Source organism: Xenopus tropicalis, chromosome 6 (assembly GCF_000004195.4).
Source record: "Xenopus tropicalis strain Nigerian chromosome 6, UCB_Xtro_10.0, whole genome shotgun sequence".
Taxonomy (NCBI): Eukaryota; Metazoa; Chordata; class Amphibia; order Anura; family Pipidae; genus Xenopus; species Xenopus tropicalis.
In genome coordinates, this window is record NC_030682.2 from 25,338,024 (window position 1) to 25,361,928 (window position 23,905).

At 38.1% G+C, this 23,905-nt stretch overlaps 1 protein-coding gene across 1 annotated transcript in view; it reads right to left on the bottom strand.

Annotated features, from left to right (window-relative positions):
• myo3a (myosin IIIA) overlaps nt 1–23,905 on the bottom strand; it is a 95,676-nt gene that overhangs the window by 34,339 nt on the left and 37,432 nt on the right. The window contains exons 13-23 of the mRNA XM_031904487.1: nt 21,849–22,051; nt 19,592–19,690; nt 19,378–19,492; nt 18,345–18,471; nt 17,021–17,228; nt 14,222–14,369; nt 10,829–10,982; nt 9,712–9,800; nt 4,072–4,201; nt 2,065–2,144; nt 1,001–1,075 (exon numbers count right to left, since the gene is read on the bottom strand). Of these exons, the coding sequence (XP_031760347.1) occupies nt 1,001–1,075; nt 2,065–2,144; nt 4,072–4,201; nt 9,712–9,800; nt 10,829–10,982; nt 14,222–14,369; nt 17,021–17,228; nt 18,345–18,471; nt 19,378–19,492; nt 19,592–19,690; nt 21,849–22,051 (1,428 nt within the window). The remainder of the gene's footprint in view (nt 1–1,000; nt 1,076–2,064; nt 2,145–4,071; nt 4,202–9,711; nt 9,801–10,828; nt 10,983–14,221; nt 14,370–17,020; nt 17,229–18,344; nt 18,472–19,377; nt 19,493–19,591; nt 19,691–21,848; nt 22,052–23,905) is intronic.

Below are 23,905 nucleotides of genomic sequence, written 5' to 3' on the forward strand. Positions count from 1 at the left end.
AGTCAATATCAGGGTAATTAAAATCCCCCATTATTATCACTTGCCCCAAACTAGCAGCCTTTTCTATTTGCAACAGGAGCTGGGCCTCCTCCTCTTCGCTTACATTAGGGGGTCTATAGCATACCCCTACAATTAGCTTGGTAGATTCTTTACTATCTGTGAGAAGCTCAACCCATAAGGATTCAGCTCCCTCTGTTACCCCCACCCCTTCCTCCTTAATATTTGCTTTTAAGTCGTGCTTAATGAACAGACACACTCCTCCTCCTTTCCTATTGCCCCTGTCCCTCCGAAACAATGTATACCCCCCAATATTAACAGCCCAGTCATGAGACTCATTCAACCAAGTTTCAGCAACACCAATCACATCATATTTCCGCTCCAACGCCAGTACCTCCAGCTCTCCCATTTTACCAGTCAGACTCCTTGCATTGGTAAACATACATTTAATACTGGTTCCGGCGTGAGAATGACGTGTAAACAACTTATGGGCCTCCCTGCCATTATCAGTATCCCGAAGCAAGTCTCCTCCCCCAATTTTCCTTACTATGCCCACTACCTCATCTATCCTGTCTACCACAGAATTTCCCGCTGCACCCTCCCCCCCCACTCCTAGTTTAAAATCTCCTCCAACCCTCTAGCCATCTTTTCCCCCAAAGCAGCTGCCCCATAATACATGTAGGCGTGGTAAGTACACAGACAAGCAATGTGCCCAGCAGATACCAGACATCTAATATACGTCCTAATTGTTCTCCTGCCTCTATACACAAGGGAACACTTCATAAAAACTGGCTGAACAATGAATTAATAACTGGACGCAGTTGTCCCTGTGTACAGAAGCAGAAGGGGACAATCAGAATATCTAATAGCTCATTTGTCCCTCGCTGAGCAGAAGGCAGCTTTCATTTCTATTTTGTGTCAGTCTTGTCATTACCTACTGCACGTTAGGGCTCCTTAATAAACAATATACACACTACCAAATGACATTATCTACATATTTTACCCTAAAATATGAAGATACGGTTTGGGTTTTCATATTGGTAGTCTCCCTTGGATGGTATGTTTCACTGAAATCGCTCTGCAGAGATAAAAATGATGCATTATTACATCTATAATCATATAAATGGCGCCTTTCATTCCCCACTCTTTGATTTCTGATAAGACTATTGCAGAGAATGGCTGAACTCACTATCATTCATTATAACAATGGGGCTGTCACACCCTACAAAAATAAATGTATATATATAATTGTTTATTGATAATCTAAAGAGTTAGAGTTCACCTTAAAATTAAAGTTTGGGATGGTGTAGGCAGTAGTAAGTAGTAGTACGACAATTTGCAATTAGCCTTCATTTTTAGTGATGAGCTACTTTTTTTACCGAAAAAATTTGCAGAGACGAAAAAGTCGCCAAGACACAAATGTCACAAATTTATCGCCGTTTTTCAAAGTTTTCAGCGAAGCAAAGTTTCAGAATTAGAAATATTTTTTTCAGCTTTAGAATTTATACTGATATCAGGTTACTAGGACTTAAATACCCTAGCAGCCAAGCAGCAATTTGGAAGACCAAATGGATAGTGAATAGAAAAAGGCAAAAGTATGTAAGCATTAGCAGTAGGAAAGAAGCATAACAATGAAACTCAATTTTGTATTTTGGTTGCTGGGGTCAGTGACCCTGACAACCAGATAGCATTTGCAGAAGCAGGAAAGAAAGGCTAATTACTTAAAAGACATAAATAATAAATGTAAAAAAAATGAAGACCACTTGAAAAGTTGCTTAGAATCAGTCCAACATAAAATCAATTTAAAGTTGAACTTCCCCTTAAATGTCAAATTAATTAGGGGTGATCTACGTGGACAAACGGACAAACAGAAGTAAGTAAATAAGCTACTGGGAAATATAGGCTTTTACCTCACAGCAGTAATATGAGCTGAACAACATAAAGATATCCAGCTGACAGCGTTAAAGTGAAAAAGTGAGGAGAGAAACACGAAGAATAGTTGTTTCCTTTATAGTAAAGACTTTGCTTTGCCACTAAATCAATTATAACAATGTAAAGTGATTTTACTTTGCTGTGATTGGATGATTTGTGAGACGTCCATGACTGCAAACTTGTTCCTCCTTTAGTTTTTGTATGGGCAAGGTTCCCTGGAACAAACAAATTAGAAACCTACAATCATTCCATCAATGTTATCAGATGAGAAAGACCATTTCATGTATAGGGGTGGGGGTTGGATTAAACCAAAAATGAGAGATTTTAACTCTCGTTCAATGAACTTATCTCCTCCCATAATTCCTTGAGTGAGAATTGAAACCTCTTGAAACATTCATAGCGCAAATGCTTTTTGGCTTCTTGTAGTCCTCCTTATGCTTTGGACTTTCTGTTTGGTTTCTCTCCAAGTTCTGTTTCTCAAAAGTCCAATACGTTACACTAATGATATCTAACAAGAAGGCTGTCTCTAAGTTTGGGTTTATGGCCCTGATGTAGTAAACCAGTGGTTCTGGATGCATCACATATGGAATTCAAACCTCTCATTTTTGGTTTTAATGGAACGGCATGTACTGTATGTAGCATAGGGCATATAATACTATAATAAAACAAGGCTTTCACTGGGGGCATTTTCAAAGGGGCAGTCTCCATTAGAAATGATAGTAATATTATGAGAAAAAATCGTATTAGTCACGATAATATCGTATTGGCGATCCGAAAGTCACGAAATTTTTGTACCGAACAATTATAAACAGCGGTAAAACCTTTCCGATTTTTTCGCGCGAGTGTACGAAAAAGTCGTGCGGCGTACGAAAAAGTCGTGTGGCGTACGAAAAAGTCGTGCGGACGCCCGAAAAAAATGTCGAAAATACGATCGGAGCATTCGTGCCTTTGTAAATGTGCCCCAAGGAGTGGCAAATACAAATGTTATGTGGGGCTGGCAGATTGCCATTGGATTATTTATCCTCTCAGTTTCTCAGTTTTACCAGTCAAATCAAACCGTGACAGCAAATCATTAACTGTGAGACGTGGGGTCTATTGATTACCTATCACAATAGGTGTTAGAACAACTTTACAACCCTATTGAATATGTTTTATGTGACTGAGGGCAAAAGGACATGATAGGTAGCCCAAGAACTGTATGTAATGGGTATTTAACTGCCTGTGGAGTATTGGAGGAGCTAAAATTGGCTATTTCTCCACTATAGTGTAAGTAACACATTGTAGAGTATTAGCAGTCACATGTTCTGATTATGTATCTCCTGTTCTGTATTTTACACCAGCCATAAAGCAGGGTCTCTATGCCCTGGTCCTGCATGCTAATTGTACCAACAAAATGTGCAAATGTAGAGTGTATACCAGTGTGTGTACTAGAGTATAACCATACCCAAGTGATGTCTGTAATCACTTAAACACAACTTTTGCTTTATTATGGATGTATGAGTTGGGTTTAAATAAACTGGCAGCCTGTGGGACAAACCCTGTATAGCTCATATTAACCAGATATGATACATAAGTCAGGGCTTCCCAAGTTAGGTTTGAAACAGTAATCAGTGTCACACTGGCCTGTTAGGATACTGGAATTTTTCCCCGGTAGGCCCTGACCTAAGAAGACTCTTTGCCCTTTATAGAGCAGAGAACATTGAACATTGATGGGTTCAGGGAAAAGGCAGAAGAGAAATGTATTGCCACAGATAAGCAGGAGAATCCAGGGAGGCTTTTAGTTATACACAGTTGTCAGGGGGAATTTCTGAGGTAGAATTTGCACGATGTAAATGGGAGAGGAAAAACTAGTAGAAAGGAAGGATAGAAAGGTCTGTCTGTCTGTATTATCCTCTGCAGTCTGTCTGTATCCAACCCACTGCATTTATACCTTGTACTAGCAATAATGCTAGAGCACACAGGAGATCACAGCTGCCTATATAGAGTGCGTCCTGAATGTAGAGTCCTTCATGAAAAAATGTATGGTTGGGGCACCCTTGCTAATGAGGTTCTCTGGTGGGCCCTTGGTGCCCCCCCCCCCCCTAACATTTTAGATATGAATATTATAAATAAATAAATGCCCTTTTTAAATTCTGTACTTACCCGTTTTAGTCAGAGGATTGGAGGCTAATATCCGAATCAGACTATTTTCTGAAGAGCGAAGGAGTAGCACTATGTCGGCTGGCAAAGTGTCTCTGTTTTTCTCCAGAAACCCACTCGCATTGTACAGAAGCTTCAAAGAGACACTGTGTTACAAACTAGCAGTTTCAGAAGTTCCTCCTGTTCTTCAATGTGACCGAAGACAGTTCAGTTTCTCTAGCAATTTGGTCTAGTAATGAACAATTACTCTGCATGAACATTCCTTTATTATGAACTTTCTACTCTGATTTCAATCCTAAAATGTGGTTAGAAATGACAATAAACTGAATGTAAAGCATCCGTTATCTCATTTGCCATTGGAGCAATAATCCGCAACAGTTACTTTGCTTCATGAGGTCAATAAAAAGTCTGAGAGTAAGAAGCCAAGGATTTACATTGCTCCTTTGACTTTCTGTTGGGCTTAGGTCATTCTCTTGTAAAAAGAAAATTGAAAATTCACTATAGTTTAGTATGGTTTGTCGGCAAGAAAATCAAAAGTAGGTATAAACTATTGCTTTTATGGTGGATGTTTAACAAACCAATACATTAGATTACTGTGTGGACTGTTTTTTCTTTATGGGTGAAAGCAAGATAGAAGAGCTTGTTATATCACTTGGTTATACAGGTCCTTTTCAAAAAATTAGCATATTGTGATAAAGTTCATTATTTTCTGTAATGTACTGATAAACATTAGACTTTCATATATTTTAGATTCATTACACACAACTGAAGTAGTTCAAGCCTTTTCTTGTTTTAATATTGATGATTGTGGCATACAGCTCATGAAAACCCAAAATTCCTATCTCAAAAAATTAGCATATTTCATCCGCCCAATAAAAGAAAAGTGTTTTTAATACAAAAAAAGTCAACCTTCAAATAATTATGTTCAGTTATGCATTCAATACTTGGTCGGGAATCCTTTTGCAGAAATGACTGCTTCAATGAAGCGTGGCATGGAGGCAATCAGCCTGTGGCACTGCTCAGGTGTTATGGAGGCCCAGGATGCTTCAATAGCGGCCTTAAGCTCATCCAGAGTGTTGGGTCTTGTGTCTCTCAACTTTCTCTTCACAATATCCCACAGATTCTCTATGGGGTTTAGGTCAGGAGAGTTGGCAGGCCAATTGAGCACAGTAATACCATGGTCAGTAAACCATTTACCAGTGGTTTTGGCACTGTGAGCAGGTGCCAGGTCATGCTGAAAAATGAAATCTTCATCTCCATAAAGCTTTTCAGCAGATGGAAGCATGAAGTGCTCCAAAATCTCCTGATAGCTAGCTGCATTGACCCTGCCCTTGATAAAACACAGTGGACCAATACCAGCAGCTGACATGGCACCCCAGACCATCACTGACTGTGGGTACTTGACACTGGACTTCAGGCATTTTGGCATTTCCCTCTCCCCAGTCTTCCTCCAGACTCTGGCACCTTGATTTCCGAATGACATACTTTGGACCACTGAGCAACAGTCCAGTGCTGCTTCTCTGTAGCCCAGGTCAGGCACTTCTGCCGCTGTTTCTGGTTCAAAAGTGGCTTGACCTGGGGAATGCAGCACCTGTAGCCCATTTCCTGCACGCGCCTGTACACGGTGGCTCTGGATGTTTCTACTCCAGACTCAGTCCACTGCTTCCGCAGGTCCCCCAAGGTCAGGAATCGGTCCTTCTCCACAATCTTCCTCAGGGCCCAGTCACCTCTTCTCGTTGTGCAGCGTTTTCTGCCACACTTTTTCCTTCCCACAGACTTCCCACTGAGGTGCCTTGATACAGCACTCTGGGAACAGCCTATTTGTTCAGAAATTTCTTTTTGTGTCTTACCCTCTTGCTTGAGGGTGTCAATGATGGCCTTCTGGACAGCAGTCAGGTCGGCAGTCTTACCCATGATTGCGGTTTTGAGTAATGAACCAGGCTGGGAGTTTCTAAATACCTCAGGAATCTTTTGCAGGTTTTTAGAGTTAATTTGTTGATTCAGATGATTAGGTTAATAGCTCGTTTAGAGAACCTTTTCATGATATGCTAATTTTTTGAGATAGGAATTTTGGGTTTTCATGAGCTGTATGCCACAATCATCAATATTAAAACAAGAAAAGGCTTGAACTACTTCAGTTGTGTGTAATGAATCTAAAATATATGAAAGTCTAATGTTTATCAGTACATTACAGAAAATAATGAACTTTATCACAATATGCTAATTTTTTGAAAAGGACCTGTATATCACTTGACCTGATTTGTCAAGTACACAGAGGCCCAAACCAACCCCCATCAGCCCAATAAATAGTGACTGTGGCATCAGCAGCTCCTCTTGCACTTGGCATCAGTCCCTCAGTCCGCCTTTAACCTGTTTGGTAGGAAATTGTATATTAAAGTGTCCCACGTCTAGATCAGTTCTTTATTACTTTTCCATATCCACTTAAGGAAACAAATCTATGGTGTTAAGAAGTGTGCCTATTGGTTTATGTTCCTGGTTGGATACTGCCATTCTTTATGTCTAACCCAAAAGTCAGTAGAGTTCAATGTTCTATATTCTTACCCTCAGTTGGTTGTGTCACATGAAATCATATGTAGTAACTTTCTAAATTAGGTATAGTGACTGTATAAATGGACAGAAAGCAGGTCTACTGTCAAAAGTAAAATTAAGAAGGGAATTGATATGTTTTAACAATAGCTACATTTAACAGCAGCTATGGTTTATTTAAACAGACCATCCTATAGGTGGACAATACTGAAGAATCGTGGAGGTTAAGCCTCAAGTGGATATAACGACCAACATGATCATATACAGGTATGGGACCTGTAATCCAAAATGCTCAGGTTTTCCAGATAAGGGGTCTTTTTGTAATTTGGATCCATACCGTTAGTCTACTCAAAAATAATTTAAACATGAATTAAACCCAATAGGATTGTTTTTGCCCCCAATAAGGGTTAATTCTGTCTTAGTTGGGATCAAGTACAGGTACTGTTTTATTATTACAGAGAAAAGGGAATCATTTAACCATTAAATAAACCCAATAGGACTGTTCTGCCCCAATAAGGGGTAATTATATCTTAGTTGGGATCAAGTACAGGTACTGTTTTATTATTACAGAGAAAAGGGAATCATTTAACCATTAAATAAACCCAATAGGGCTGTTCTGCCCCCAATAAGGGGTAATTATATCTTAGTTGGGATCAAGTACAGGTACTGTTTTATTTTTACAGAGAAAAGGGAATCATTTAACCATTAAATAAACCCAATAGGGCTGTTCTGCCCCCAATAAGGGGTAATTATATCTTAGTTGGGATCAAGTACAGGTACTGTTTTATTATTACAGAGAAAAGGGAATCATTTAACCATTAAATAAACCCAATAGGGCTGTTCTGCCCCCAATAAGGGGTAATTATATCTTAGTTGGGATCAAGTACAAGGTACTGTTTTATTATTACAGAGAAAAGGGAATCATTTAACCATTAAATAAACCCAATAGGGCTGTTCTGCCCCCAATAAGGATTCATTATATTTTAGCTGGGATCAAGTGCAAAGTACTGTTTTTTAATTACAGCAAAAAAGCAAACCAGTATTAAAAATGTGAATTATTTGATTAAAATTGATTCTATAGGAGACAACGTTCCTGTATATTGGCGCTTTCTTGATAATACATTTCCAGATAACAAATCCCATAGCTGTGCTTTGCTTGAAACCCCATAAAGCAAAACGGCGCTCCATTGTTCATCTTGCTAGAGGGCCAGTCGTCTCTCAAACTGCCTTTAAAATGAGGGCATTTAAATGGAAATGTGTTGCACATATAATATGCATTTAATCTGCATTGCAAAACTGACACCTCTATGGTACTTAAAAATAAAAGCCTTATAAGATGTATTTACACAACACCTGGTAGCAGAATTATGCTTAAATCATAGAATATGTTCTATTTTTTTTCTCTGAGTTTGCATTTTTTTTTTCACTTACATTTTGAAAGCTTTTGCCAGGAAAAGAGCGTGGGGGTTGCTCTGTTTCCCTGAGATTAGCACTGTCATTAAGGATTAAGATTAAGCAACCGCAGATCTGTGGGCTCAATTAAAACTGAAGATCAAGCATCTTTTTTAAGGGAGAGATTTAGGGATTATAGTGATACACGATCAAGCAGTGTGAATTCCCTAAGCACAAACTAAAATACATTCATCACACTACATTTGAATAACCGTGTCAGTTATCATTTGCTTTCACTGTGATTTCTCATGTCATTGCAAACACGCCAATCACTGAAATGGACTACTGAGGGGCCTATTGATCAGGCAGTGTAAATGAATGTTAATGTACAGAAAGCTTTGTTAAATAAAGGGGAATTTATCAAAGTGGGTGTTTTATTTTATGCTTCCAAACACCATTATTTTACACAACTTCAGACCTCGTATAAAGTCAACGGGAAAAATTCAAGTTAAGTAACCAAGTAATCCCGCAATGGAACGCCATATTTTCCCATAGTATTTTCAAGATGCTGCTTACTTTTATTACACAGAGGTATGCGGTTGCTGAACATCAATACACAACTTGTATTCTGGGTTTTTTCTGTAGCGATGCATGGTGATGTGTGGGGTATTTGGTTGTGGGGTTTTTTGCACAGTATGATAAATAGGTCCATAAATGTAAGAGGATCAGTTAACCAGAAACCATGTTTAGCACAAGCACAATATACTGCATAAATACAGTATTAGCCCTGTCTGGGAATGTTAAGTCTGAATTAGATAAATACTATAATAATAATATCGCTTTCTTTCACAAGTAAATGCTAAAACACAAATCCATGCCCTTATCCTATCCCACTTGTGCTATTGCAAGCACTTTTTGCTTCCCAGACTCCCTCCTCTCTCCCCTGCAATCAATCTTAAACTCTGCTGCCAGGATCCTCCCGCTCTCTCCTCTGAGTAAAGCTGTTCATCCCCTGGTTAATTCCTTATCATGGCTGCCCGTTAAGCAAAGGATAGCATACAAATACCTTCTGCTAATATTTAAAGCCCTTCACTCCTCAGTTCCCAACTACATTTCATCACTTGTCTCTTTGTATGTTTTTTGGCATTTCATTCACTCCTCTCAGAGCCTCCATCTTTTCACACCATCCACACCCACTGCTCTCTCTCTTCTTTAACGTTTCTAACTTGCGGCTCCCTAACTCTGGAACGGCTCCCTACCTCTGGAACTCTATCCCTGAATTCCTCCCTAGGGAAAAATCTCTTAAGCTTTAAGAAAAAACTCAAATACTATCTTCTGCAGCACTAGAGCATCTGCTCAACCTTGAACCTTAAGGGCTTATGGCCAAATCTGTGTGCACTTTCCCTCCTATTTGTGCCTGTATGTTATCCGCCCATTAGAATGTAAGCTTTACAGGGTAGGGGCTTCCTTCCTACTGCATCTCCTATTATGTGGCACTTAATATCTGTATATTTGTATTAATTTATTATAATTCTGTCTTCCCTGAGTGTACATTTATATATTGTAAAATTGTACACTAGTAGCACTTTATAAATAAAGTTATATATATATATATATACATACCTATAATATGCATGTAGGAGACAAACAGGAAGATTGACAAATGCTATTTCCCATATGACCAAAGGGTGTTCATTTACTTACTTTCCCCGCATAGTGGTGGATCCCAAATGTCAGGTCCACCCTCTTAGGCCTCCAAAAATTCTTTGATTTCAGGTTATCTTCAAATTTTTCTAGAATGAATGAAAATGCATTTACTATGCAAATCTACTAAAACTGCAAATACTATCGATCTATAATTAGAAGTAAGAAGGAGAACCTAACATTTTTTTTTAAAGAAGGTTAGTAAGTAGAGGATCACTGCAGATATAAAAAGGTCACTTTTGCTTATAGCATTTATAAAGTGACGTTATCTTTCATTAACTTAACATCAAAGACAACTGGCCCAATTCCATTAATCTAGCGAGGTTAATCTGCATTGCATTAATTCTGCATGATTGAGATGTGCCGTCTGGGCAGCACTGGGGGCACAAGGTGTAGGAGTGCTTTGTACTTATCTAGCACAAATTGCTAGACCATTGCCCCAGGGCCCGGATAATTTTTCACCCCATTGTGCTCTTGCAACCATGGCTCCAAATTTTTGCACTTTGAACAGTGCCCATTCTATAATAAATTATCCTTCTTAAGTCTTCTTGGGCTTTTGCACCCTTGGATGGGTGCAAACTTGGGAGTTTGCACCCATGCTTGGTATAGGCAGATAGATAAAGAAGGAGACCCAAAGGTAGGGGTAGCTAGAAGGAGTGTGTGTGGTAAAGACAGAGTACAGTGGTTGGGAGTTTGGAGTAGCTGTCAAGGTTTCCTGGAGTGCCACAACACCTAGACCCGGTTTTTGGAGGTTTGCAGAAAGTTAATAGGGGCTCTTGCTTATGTGGAATAGGGCTTTTCATACTTTAAAATGAATATGGAATTTAATAAAAAAAAACATGGAATTTCTCATTTCTGAGCAGTGGTCTGAAATAAACGTTTTGTAAAGCAGTGAATCTGCATGTGCTCTCCTCTTCATCTATAATGTACTAATAGGCAAGCAATTGATGCATGGAGCCTGGAAGCAGTAAGGCTGAGCAGTTGAATACCTAGGCTTAGAATTTGTATTAATTGGTTAAGCCTTTCATTTATTAAGATATTTTATTTGTATATTTCAAATAACCAAGCTAACTACCAACAGCTGACAGTTAATCATTTCGTCACAAATAAAACCTACCTACAAGAGTTTGATCTGTTGCCCGTGGAAATCGACTTTCCTCATCAAGAAGAGAGAGTAAACCCATTGGTTTTTGTAAAAACATATCCAATATTGGGCGGTTATCCTCATATTCAATGAGCCTTACATCCACATCTTCGTTCAAGTATTCATTCTTAAAAACAATAACAATATTGTATATATACTGTATACTGCATATATGTATCTATTGAATATCTTTCACTGCAGCTTAAAAAGCCTGTGCAAATTCTACATTCTAGATATGAACATGATTTTTTACATTAACCCCAAAATGTTATTAATGTTACCTTTGCCTACAAGATCATAAGAACCTTGGCGCAACATCTCTGGTATGGGCCATGAGCGACTTGCAAAGCACAGTGAGAGAATTCTGGCCGACTACAGCTTCTACTAAGGGGCAGATTGCTTTTTTAATGTTTGAGCCTCTGGATTCAAGCAATTGGTTCCTGAACTAACACATGGTTTCTGTCTCAGACTACCTCTTCTTGCTGCCAATCAATTTTTTTAAGCCAAGTGGGAGTTTTAAAGAAATAAATAGCACTTTTTATTTTATATTTTGAAAAACCCATCTGCATCAGACCAAGGTATTTAGATACAGAAACCACAGAGTTCAGATAGTCACAAGTGGTTTCAGTAACCAATCACTGGAGCCCGAGAGGCTTGAGCATTAATAAATCAGCCTCTAAAGGGGCAGTTTATTAACGGTTGAATTTTTTTCCCCCTGATTCCGCTTATAAGTCACAGAAGAAAAAAGTGCAACAATTTCGAATCCAAAAATACTCTTAAACTCGTCGAGATCACATACAAGTCAATGGTAGATGTCCCCCATTACGATTGGAAGATCTTTCTTTGCTACAAATCTTTAGAGGTTTTTGGATTTTTGATACTGGCATTTGTGCGACAATACAAAAAAAGTCACGGTTATCATGCAAAGACGAAAAGCCACAGTTTTTGCTAATTTTCTGCTACTTTTTCCTGCATGTGCTTCCTGCATTAGTGAAAATGAGTTTATTCGAATTTAAAAAATTTAAAAAAGTTTTAGTAAACCTGCCTCCACGAGTCAGTGCTAAATTGCAGGTGCTTCAATGTGATACTCGTTATACAATGTTTTACATTGAGCGATTTTCAGCAGGCATGGATTTGCATTGAATTTCAGCATTTCGCCATTGGCGAATTGTTTTGCAAAATTTTTTGTGCGCCAAAAAAAGTTGCGACCTCGTCAAAATAGGCGCGGTTGTGTCAAAATGGGTGCGGTCATGGCAAAATAGGTGTGGTCATGCAAAAAAGATGCGGGCAACAAGTCGTGTTTGTTGCACAACAAATGTGTTTCGCTGAATTTTTCTCTTGTTTTTGCAAATTTTCCAGCAAAGAGAACAGGACAGATTCGCTCATCACTATTGGCGAAAATTATGCAAATCGTGGGATTTGACTGTGGTGAGTTCTAATTTCACACTTTAAGAAATGAACATTTCTTTTAAAGGAACGGTAACACCAAAAAATGAAAGAGCTTTAAAGTAATAAAAATATAATGCACTGTTGCCCTGCACTGGTAAAACTGGTGTGTTTGCTACAGTAACACTACTATAATTTATATAATAAGCTGCTGTGTAGCCACAGGGGCAGCCATTCAAGCTGGAAAAAAGGCACAGGTTACATAGCAGATAACAGGTAAGTAGAATACAATAGTGTTAGCCTTTTCTCCTTTGAATGGCTGCCTCCATGGCTACATAGCAGCTTATTTATATAAATTATAGTAGACTTTCTGAAGTAAACACACAACTTTTACCAGTGCAGGGCAGCAGCACATTATATTTTAGTAACTTTTATACACTTTCATTTTTTGGTGTTACTGTTCCTTTAACCAATAGTATAAGCTGATGTTAGAAAGTGTTTGCTTGCTCAAATAACCTTTCGGTCTTTCTTTGTAATATATGAATTATAAAACATGTAAATGTCAAATAAATATGGTAATATCACGGCCAGATACAATTTAGCTCACAAGGCGAAACTTGAAGATTTTTTTTCTAATTATTTTAATGAAATATACATTTTTTTTAATGTATGCATAGGAAAGATAAAGAATTCTGAATTTTTAGTTCATATTTATATATTTTACTGTACAAATTGCATTAACATAATAAAGTGATTCATTCATTTGCACGTAGCAGTGCGACCATAAAGGCCGGAGTTTCCTTGAAGTCTCATTGCAAGTGACTGGAAAGGTCATACAAATTATGGAAGGCTTTGTGTATTGCAAATGATTTGAATGTAAATGGTTTGACTTCGTGAAGAGATGTAATAACATATTAGAGTGGAACAGTAAATGTTTCTTAGAAATGAAGATAAGTAATTACGGGGGGGAACTGAATCCACTATTTTGGATTTGGCTGAACCCTTCATAAAGGATACCGAATCTGAATCCTAATTGGCATTTGCTAATTAGGTTTTGGAAGGGTTAAATCCCCAAAATTTTCAGCTACCGTGTTTAAGTGACAGTCATGTGATTTTTAGGAATTGGTTCAGCCAGGAGTGTGGATTCAGCCGAATCAAAATCCTGCCGAAAAAGGCCGAATCTTGGCCAAATCTCTAACCGAATCCTGGATTCTCTAAAAGTAATTATTAAACATATTGGTAAAAGATATTGGTAAAATTATCGAGTGGCAGACCCTTTACTGCCAGAAAACCAAAGTTACACATCTTAATGGTTTACTAGTAAATGTAAAGTTTTGCTTTCTAAAAAAAAATTTTAATATGTTAAGGGGCAGATTTATCAAAATGTGAAATTAGGGCTCACCTCAAAAAAAATCACCCACTCTCTATAATTCCTAAGGGATCATTATAAAATGATAAACACACTTCTAAAAATCCCTATTCTAATTAATAAATGACACGGAAAACTGCTACTTTTTCATATTGTTACACAAATGCCAGCGTCAAAAAACCCTGATTGCCACGAAGCAAAGAAAGATCTTTCAGTAACAAAGACATCTGCCATTGACTTCTACAGGTTTTAGATGGCGTATTTTTGCTTTCAGATTTTTCGTACTTTTGCAAAAAAATACGAATTGTAAAAAAAATGTTAATATATGCCCCCCCCCCTTAGTTTGACAACATTTCACCTATTACTTAATTATGCAGTGTAGAACTGTCAAATAAAGTTAAACAAAAGTAACCAATGATTTTGTGGCTTATACATTTTTGGGTCAGCCTTAATTGGCATTAATTGATATTTTATGTTGGATGATATACAGTTGAATTAGGTTGAGAAGAAATACCCGGTTTTCAGCTGGTGTAGCTGGTACAATGCACCTTAAATGATTCAAGCAAACCTGTGTTTATGTTTAGATCCAAGAGTAACAAGTCATTTCCTACCTGTTCCCAAGCAAAGATGTGTTGATTGAAATAGAACTGGATCTGTTCATTGGCAATGTTGATGCAGAGTTGTTCGAAAGAGTTCTTTTTAAAATTCTCAAAGCCGAATATGTCAAGAATTCCAATATTAAACCCAGCATCATCTTCACTGGGAAAAAAATAAATATCCAAAAGGTTTATGGGGTTTGACCAAAATATGTTAAAGAGCCCCACACAACACAGAAACCCCTAATATACCTATCACTGAAATCTGTTCCTTCAAAAAGTCTGAATAAATACCATTTTATATGCTGAAATCCAACTGCAAAACAGTTCTTCTCTTTCTGCATCATTTGAAATCCTGGCAGGGGAGGAGGGACTAAAACAGTGATATTACAAATTGTAACAAATTCTCCACAGCTTACAGACAGCATGCAGGAACTACATAACCCACAATGTATTGCACGGTGATGTTCCATTCCTTTCCTTATTAACATCAAAATCATGAAATGGATGTGTATTTTGCTACACTTGATGGCATTAATGGTACAAATTAATGGTCCAAATTTGGCTTAATATTTACAAGTCTGGGGAAATCCAAATCTTGAAAGAAGTTCCAGCATATTTAGAACTGGGTGCAGCAGTTTGTTTAAAGGAAAACTATACCCCAAACAATGTTGGTTTCTATAAAAAATATATTGCATAAAACCTTGCTCATATAAATAAAAATTTTGATTGAAATATACTTTTTTAGTACTATGTGCCATTGGGTACTCCTAAATAGGATACTGCCATTTTAAAAATTAAGGACCACCTCCTGGAATCCAAGCCAAGGAAACACATACATGTTTGGTCACATCAGCCAATGAATGGACAGACTTCTTTCTTTTACTCCCACACTACTTCCTGTTACAGTCAGAGCTGCATTATTTCCTGTCAGGTGATCTCTGAGGGAGCACACTGCCAATCACAAAATGGCGGCTCAAGAGAAAAGATGGACTGATATATATTCCAGTTTGATAGAATTCATTAATTGGCCAATTCATAGGATATAAACTATCTGTTAGTTAAGTATTCATTCTGGGGGTGTAGTTTTTCCTTAAGTACAGACCTTGCTGCCTATTACTGCATTCAGCCCTGTAATATTCTACTCTGTAATGTATTCAATGTATTCAATGAAAAGAAAATGCAGAGGACAGAAATACCCTGATGTGAAATTCCAAAGCTTGTTAGCCTTGAACCCCCCCAAAAAATCACCAAGTCTGAACGTGGCCAGCATAGTGGCCCATAAAGTTATGCAACTAGTCAACTCAGTTGGGCAAATGCCTATTAGCATGTGAATGACCAATAGAAATGATCCACTTGTTCAATATTGAAATAGCCCTAGGTCGGGATCTGCTAATACTTCCTACTCAACCCAAGAAGAATTGACTGTTCAGGTTTATATAAATTCAGACTGTGATATAATGGGACTATAGTACCTTTTGTGCAACCTGCCTGCTAAGTTTCTAACAGATGAACCCAACCATACTGCACATATTTGGCTGCTTCCAGAGATTCCTTGCCAGGTTTTTCTTACAGGTTTCAATTTACATTCCTTTTGCATTCAATTACAATGCGGCACAGAGCAATGGAGCATTACATACATGAATATTGTACAATATTATTTACAGGGATAGGACCTGTTATCCACAATGCTGGGGACCTGGGGGTTTCCAGATAAGAGGCCATAGCTTAATTTGGATCCCCATACCTTAAGCCTGCTAAAAAATATTTAAATATCAAATATACCCAGTAGGATTGTTCTGCCCCCAATAAGGATTAATTATATCTTAGTTGGGATCAAGTACAGGTACTGTTTTATTATTACAGAGAAAAGGGAATCATTTAACCATTAAATAAACCCAATAGGGCTGTTCTGCCCGCAATAAGGGGTAATTATATCTTAGTTGGGATCAAGTACAGGTACTGTTTTATTATTACAGAGAAAAGGGAATCATTTAACCATTAAATAAACCCAATAGGGCTGTTCTGCCCCCAATAAGGGGTAATTATATCTTAGTTGGGATCAAGTACAGGTACTGTTTTATTATTACAGAGAAAAGGGAATCATTTAACCATTAAATAAACCCAATAGGGCTGTTCTGCCCCCAATAAGGGGTAATTATATCTTAGTTGGGATCAAGTACAGGTACTGTTTTATTATTACAGAGAAAAAGGAATCATTTAACCATTAAATAAACCCAATAGGGCTGTTCTGCCCCCAATAAGGGGTAATTATATCTTAGTTGGGATCAAGTACAGGTACTGTTTTATTATTACAGAGAAAAGGGAATCATTTAACCATTAAATAAACCCAATAGGGCTGTTCTGCCCCCAATAAGGAGTAATTATATATTAGTTGGGATCAAGTACAAGGTACTGTTTTATTGTTACAGAGAAAAAGGGAATAACTTAAAAATTAGAATTATTTGCTTATCATACAGTCTATGGGAGATGGCTTTACATAATTTGTAACTGATTAATGGATTTCCAGATAACAGATCCCTACTTGTACATTGTAATAACAATAATAGTAAATGAATTCAAATATAATTTGATTTAATTGCACTGACGAGGTGTTAGATCATAGTTTGTAGAGCAGACAGAATATTATTCACCTTGAATTCATAGTTATACAATTGGATATTGTATTGTTGGTAGAATATTGTTTGGTGAGGGCCAATGAATTGGAAATGCAAGTGGTTAAAGTCTATTACTGTGTCAAGGGTCTTCTAAGAATGAATGAATGCATCTCTTCAAAAGGAAAGTCACCTTTACCTTAACTTCTCAGGTTTAAGCAATGCATTGATCCGATTCACAATCCAACTGAAAAGACGCCCGTAGAGTGCTTTGGACATGGCATCTCTCACATCTGCTGCTTTTTCAACAGTGTTTTGCTGAATGATAGTCTCCCCCCGTGTAACTACACAATGAGAAGTCAGAGCATCCTTCAGCTCATCCGGTTGGATGCATAACAGGGAAGCAGCTATAGGAAACGTAAAGCACAGTTAGGAAACCAAATAGCTATATACTGTAAATATAAAAAACAGGTTTGTTTAATTAAGAAGGATAGTTGGCTAAATGAAGGTATTCTGTGTCCCCATGTCTGTTTATTGGTCGGCTTATGATACATTATTTGAAGGGTCAGAGGCATCACTGCAGAGAATAGAAAGGTAAAGACGAAGAGTCTTCAGAGTTATTTTGCAAATAAATCTAAAACTATTGATACATTGTAATTTATGTACACTGGAAACTAGATTGGAATTAGACACTATAATTATATTTCCATTAATTTCGAAAAAATGATTTGGGGTGGGGTTCCCAATTACATATAAACTATTTTTTTATTTTTATAAATGCCCCAGTTAAGTTCACAATTGCAATATCTAATATACAAGGGGTCTGATTAAATTAGATGGTAAAGGTGTCCATACACAACAAAATACTGCCTGCAATTAGGTCTTTATGCTCTCTGAAATGGAGTGGGAACGTAATGGGGAAAGTGCAGTTTGCTCACTGCAAGGGGCATTGTAAATGAGCCCCCTTAACTTCTTATAATCTATTGGCAAGGCTTGTTTAGCTCTCGATTGGGCCAGGGGGAGTGTGCAATAGGGCAAGGGCCACAGGCCACACTGGTACACATTGTATTTGCTCCATGACTTTCCGCATTAGTCAACCCTCTGTGATTCAACAATTGCCTTGAACCAGCAAAGACCATGTGGGTCACTGGCTCCAGTAATCAGAGATCCCATATGAAATCCAGTTTAAAAACTGGAAATTAAACTCTTAAATTCACCAGGAGTGGCTTTTTGCTCTACTTGCCTCATACCAGCAGCACCCCTGGCTAAACAGTAAATGTAATGTGTAAATCGATGAAAATGGCATAATTTATTAGTTAAAAAACTCTCCTATGTCTATAATCATTACATTAAAAATACCTAATAAAAACAACAATATGTAGTGGCAGTATCTCTTTAGGAGACATGCAGAGATTGCACCACCACCTTGGATAACTCAACTACTGTAATAGCTATAAATACTACTGTATTTTATCAGAGGTGCTGACTGCATATCTTAAATAAAGGGCTCAAAGAAATCTTACCATTTTCAAGTACTGTTGGGTTGTTGATATGGCTTTTGTCAATTTGATGCTCTGATGCCACAGAAGTAAAATCAATATTTCCCACATTCAGAATAGCAGCCAGGATACTATAAACACTTCCAAGTTCCTAAAATAGGTAAAACAAAACAAGTCTGAATGTTTATTACCAACTTAGCATGTTTGCTGTATATTTATTTACCTATACAGGGTATTCTGTATAACAGAAATGTTATTAATAAGAGGTGCCCACCCCCTGGTTCAGCCCACTGTGCTTGGGGTAGCCATCCTGTCATGGGGAGTTGGCTCTATGTAGGCTGATATGACATCTTGATCTTCTCAAATAATTTTTCTAAAACATACAAAGTTTTTTTGTAACTAAATGTGTACTAAGCAGGGTCGGACTGGGCTGCCGGGTACCGGGAAAAAACCTGGTGGGCCCCGGCGGCCCAGACCCGATCACTTTTACTGCCCCCACGGCCACCAATGTCCTCCCCTGACGCGTTTCACTTACACTCATTCAGGGGATGATGCCAGTCGGGTGGTGGGGGCCCCTGTGGGGTGTAAGGGGGGTGCACCAGGGGCCCCTGCAGGGGGTTAGGGGGTTGTGGCGGGGGACACGGCTGACAGGGCACTTTGTCGGGTGCGGTGCCCCTGGGGCGGCAGACCCGGTGGGCCCTGCACCCCCCAGTCCAACCCTGGTACTAAGTACAGTCAACCTCAATCTGAATGGGTCCCTTTCCAGTGATAATATTGGTGCAATTAGTTTCAAACCGATTGGTGCATTTTCTTTACTGCCGCTCTCTCACCCTCAATCTGTATCCAGTATATACATAAACACATACATGTACACGCACAAACACACACATATACCATCTGTATAATAATAAAAAAATGTCTCATTTGCTCATTAAAAATGGCAATGGAATATATATATATATTCATATAACGAACTTATGATGCAATAACGAGATTAGGACTAAGCCTTCATTTTGAGAGGCTGCCAAGTAAGGCTGAAAATGAATTTATCACTCACCTCCATTGAAAAGCCTATTACCTTGAAACATTGTTCAATTAATTCAAACTGGGATTTATAGAAGGGTTTATTCATAAAATCTTGCACCATTTTAATATGCTCGTTTTGCAGGTACCTGAAAGTAGGAAAATGAATGATTAGCCCTTAAATTAGAGTGGAAAGTAATAACACGCTGCGTTCTCGTTACACAGATCTGAGGTGCGCGTTACTTTACCTGGGAGGCTTAATATCGGGCAGTTTATAATGTGCCAACTTTTTCTTCTCAGACAGTCCGGCATAAATATAATAGAATATGTGGAAATTCTTTTCTCCTCTGTAGGAAAAAAGCAAATAAAGAGCTGACATGTAACTGGGGTTCTTACAACAGAATCATGAAAATATTGAGGCTTATCTTGACTCATTTTTTCGAAAACTACAAATTGAAAAAAACCTAAATGAAAAATAAATGCAGAAACAAATGTGGAAAAAAATGGGAAAACCGCAAATTTTTCATTTGTTACACAAATCAAAACATCAAATAACCTGAAAACCTCTAAAAGACTGAAGCACAGAAAGAATGTAGATAAATCAGCCCCATAGTGTCTCCTGAATTTCTTTGGTGCAAACAATGCACTTGGGAAAATGATTGATCAGAAGAAAGTGAGCGGAATATATTTGTAATTAGAATCTATTTATGGTTCTTGTTATTTCTTGCACTAAACAGGGCAACAAATGGAAATGATACTAAAGCCACATTCTTCTTCCTGATCCCAAAGAGCAAAGTCAAACAAACCAGCAGTCCTCTGTATAAATAAACCCCTCCCTTTCCCTAGCTGCAGCCTGTTATTCTTTATAGATAAAGAATCCCTAATTAAAGAGAGGTTTCTCAATAGACTGCTGGTTTGTTTGACTTTGCTCTTTGGGACCAGGAAATAGAATGTGGCTTAAGTTTCAATTTTACATTTTACCCAGTTTACAGCTATAAAAACCAAAAACTATAGTTATTTCCCAATTAAAAGACATTGGGAAAAAGTATAATCAGCACAAACCCTTTATACTGTATACTGCATGTATTCTGTTAAACTTTTACCCCCAATTCTTATAACCCTTGTTATAATAATAAAAAGGCCCTATTATTATTCAGTCTGTGGCCTTGCATCAGATAACATATTACAGGGATGGCCAATATGTTGATCGCGGTCCACCAGTCAGTCCCCCGTGGATTTCTGGTGGACCGCAAAGGAGCATACGTACGCATTCACGCCGCACTTCAGAGGTTGATCGGTTGATCGCTGATAAAAAAGGTCTGCCCACCCCTGACATATTAGGTACAATGGTAAATATTCTATTTTATTTCTAAACCAGTGATTCCCAACCATCGTGTTGCTCACTGTCCCCTTTAATGTTGCTCCCAGTATCATCAAAGTAGGTGCCGATTGTTACATTTCTGGCTTGGAGACAAGTTTTGGAAGCCCAGAGACACAGTTTTACTCCAAGCAGAGCCCCCTGCAGAATAGCAGTCAACACTGGCAACCAAATAGCCAATCACAGGCCCTTGTTTGGCACTCCCAAATAAGTTTTCATGCTTGTGTGGCTCACCAACACTTTTTACATTTGACTAAAAAAGGTTAGGGATCCCTGTCCTAAACTATAAAATACCTGTGCCAGAGGGCCGATACAAATGTAAGTTTACATATTTGCCAAGGAACTCTTCCACTCTCTTACAGTTTCATTCAGGTCCTACAATCCCTTAACCATCCATCAAGGTTTAGAGTGCTTAAAAAAACCTTGCTAGTATAGAAATTCAAATACAATGCAGTTCTTATTATGAAAAACGATACAAACACGAGGTGGATTTGAAAAACAATAGTTGGAGTGACTGGCCCAGTGTGGACTAAAGGGTCACTTTGTAGGAGATCAAGAAATCAAATGTATTCAATAATGTTTGGAACCTCTACCCCGAGGAACTGCTTAACTACAGGTATGGGACCTGTTATCCTGAATGCCTGGGACCTGGGGTTTTCCAGATAAGGGATCTTTCTGTAATTTGGATCTCCATAGCTTCTTCATGCCTACTAAAAAATAATTTAAAGTTTAAATAAATCCAGTAGGATTGTTTAGCTTTCAATAAGGATTAATTATATCTTAGTTGGGATCAAGTACAGGTACTGTTTTATTATTACAAAGAAAAGGGAATCATTTAACCATTAAATAAACCCAATAGGGCTGTTCTGCCCCCAATAAGGGGTAATTATATCTTACTTGGGATCAAGTACAAGATACGGTTTTACTATTACAGAGAAAGGGAAAAAAATAAAAAATGAATTAATTGATAAAACAATGAAGCTATTGGAAAAGGCCTTCCTGTATTTCAGAGCTTTCTGGACAATGGATTTCCAGATATCAGATCTCATACCTGTATCTTGTATGTCCCTGTCTCTATGATAATGCTAAGGGATATGAGCAACCTGTGACACCAGGGAAACACTCACAGTGCTTGATGAACAACTCTAGATTTTTCAAGAAGATATTCAGAAATTTGGGCTGCAACCACCGTTCCATTACTCGTGAACTTCATTTCCAGGTATTTCCCAAAGCGACTTGAATTCTCATTAATTATAGTGCAGGCATTTCCAAATGCTTCCACAAGGTTATTCACTTGCAGTATTTTCTCTTGGAGTGTTCTGTTGTTGGCCTACAAAAGAAGAGGCAAAATGTGAGTCAAAATTTGGGCTAATTCCCCACTTTATCACTGTATGCGTGGCGCTTAATATCAGGGTTGAATGGCATGTAGAACACAAGGCAGCATTTTGCCCAACATTTCAGCATAATAACAGCCACCCATAAAAAATGAATGTGTGCAACTTGTGCCCAATTTACCAAAGTGGCTGTAAATTAGTCAGGTGTTAAGCCTATGGCTTTCTTGCATCTATAGGTACATTGCATATTGTGTGTAAATGTGTGTCATTCGTCAAAACAGACTGAATGTGTACATTAGCTATAAATATGGAGCCGGGTGGCCTTTACATTCCAGTAGAGGGTGGGCTGTTTTGGAATTCCATCCTGATTTCTTCAGCCCAAGGTGTAAAGGCATTCATTTTATCTCAAAGAAATATAATTTAAAATAAAATTTCTTTGATCACTTCTACAATAAAGATAAACCACATCTAAGGGCTCTTATTCTTGTGAGTAAGCTACTGCTATTTTCTTACTATCAAGTACTGGCAGGGTCAAACTGGGCCAGCAGGACATCAGGAAAAATACTGGTGGCCCCCTGCCCTTGTGGGCCCCGCTGATCCAGGCCCGATCCCTGCCGGGAACTGCGGGCGCTCTCACCACCCAACATTGATGTGGCCACATGGAGGAAGGTAGGCGGTGCATACACGAGGGCGGTGGCTTTGTCATCATCATCAGAGGTCACTAATAGCATGGTTGCCTTTGGGGTGGCAGCCCGGTGGACCTTGGACACATCAGACTGACACTGAATACTGGAGGCAGTATAGCACCCAACTCAGTAAATGTGTTCCTCTCAAGTTCTGTGTTTATTCAAACCAAGTTTTCACCTCTTGAGGTTCATATATTGTATTATCCAGAATACTTGTAGATTAGTGTTATATGAACATGGATTTATGCCTATTATTCTGTTTAAGATTAAGCCAAATTCTAGAATTTCCTATAACATTCTGAATCAGTGGGGTTCTTGAAATCTCTCTGTACATGCTACAGACTTTTCCCTATGTAAATATGCAATTTACAGTTACAGTTCTGCTCAGATGTCATGTCATGCATTTAGTCATTTAGGCCATAGCCTTCTGGCTTTTTGTTATGGAATAACGGGTGATAAGTAATCTGGTTGTATATAAAAGGCTAAAACTGCAAGGTAAGCCAGTAAAACCTTCATAGTTTATGTAAATAGTGCAATAGGAAAGTAAATAAACATCCAGTTCTTAATATTTGTATTGGACAAATTCAACATGAGCTCCATAATTAGTTCTTGAGCTGAACATACTTTTTGCCTATTTTTTAACTAAGAAATACCTGTGGTTTCTGTTTATTCTGGTAGTAAACAAGAATATGATGCCAGTTTCTCTTTAGCACTTCCTGTCACTTCCTGTCACACAGAATTTCAGAGATGCTGATAAAACTAATTACCAGTCCACTGAGAAGCCCCTGATAAGGAGCTTCTCAAAGGATTCTGCTTAGAAAAGGGAGGGTTTGTTCAAAGGTAGATAAACAAACTGTTTATAAAGGAAGGGGGAAGAAAGATGAAAATAGTCCAACTTTCAACTTTTCTTTACAATGGCAAAAAAATGGGAAAATATAGAGTGTGTTAGAAAGAACAATAGACAGAATGTAATTTATTTTGTTATTTTTTATCAAATGAGTTTTAGGTGTATACTGTCCCTTTAATAAAGGACTCACATAGTTAACTTGAGAAGAACTAATGAGCTGTGTGAATTGAAAAAAAGTAAAAACCCATTTACTGTAATTTATAGACGGTACACTTTCCACTGAGAGGTGAGTAAATATCATGCTGTTACGAGATGAG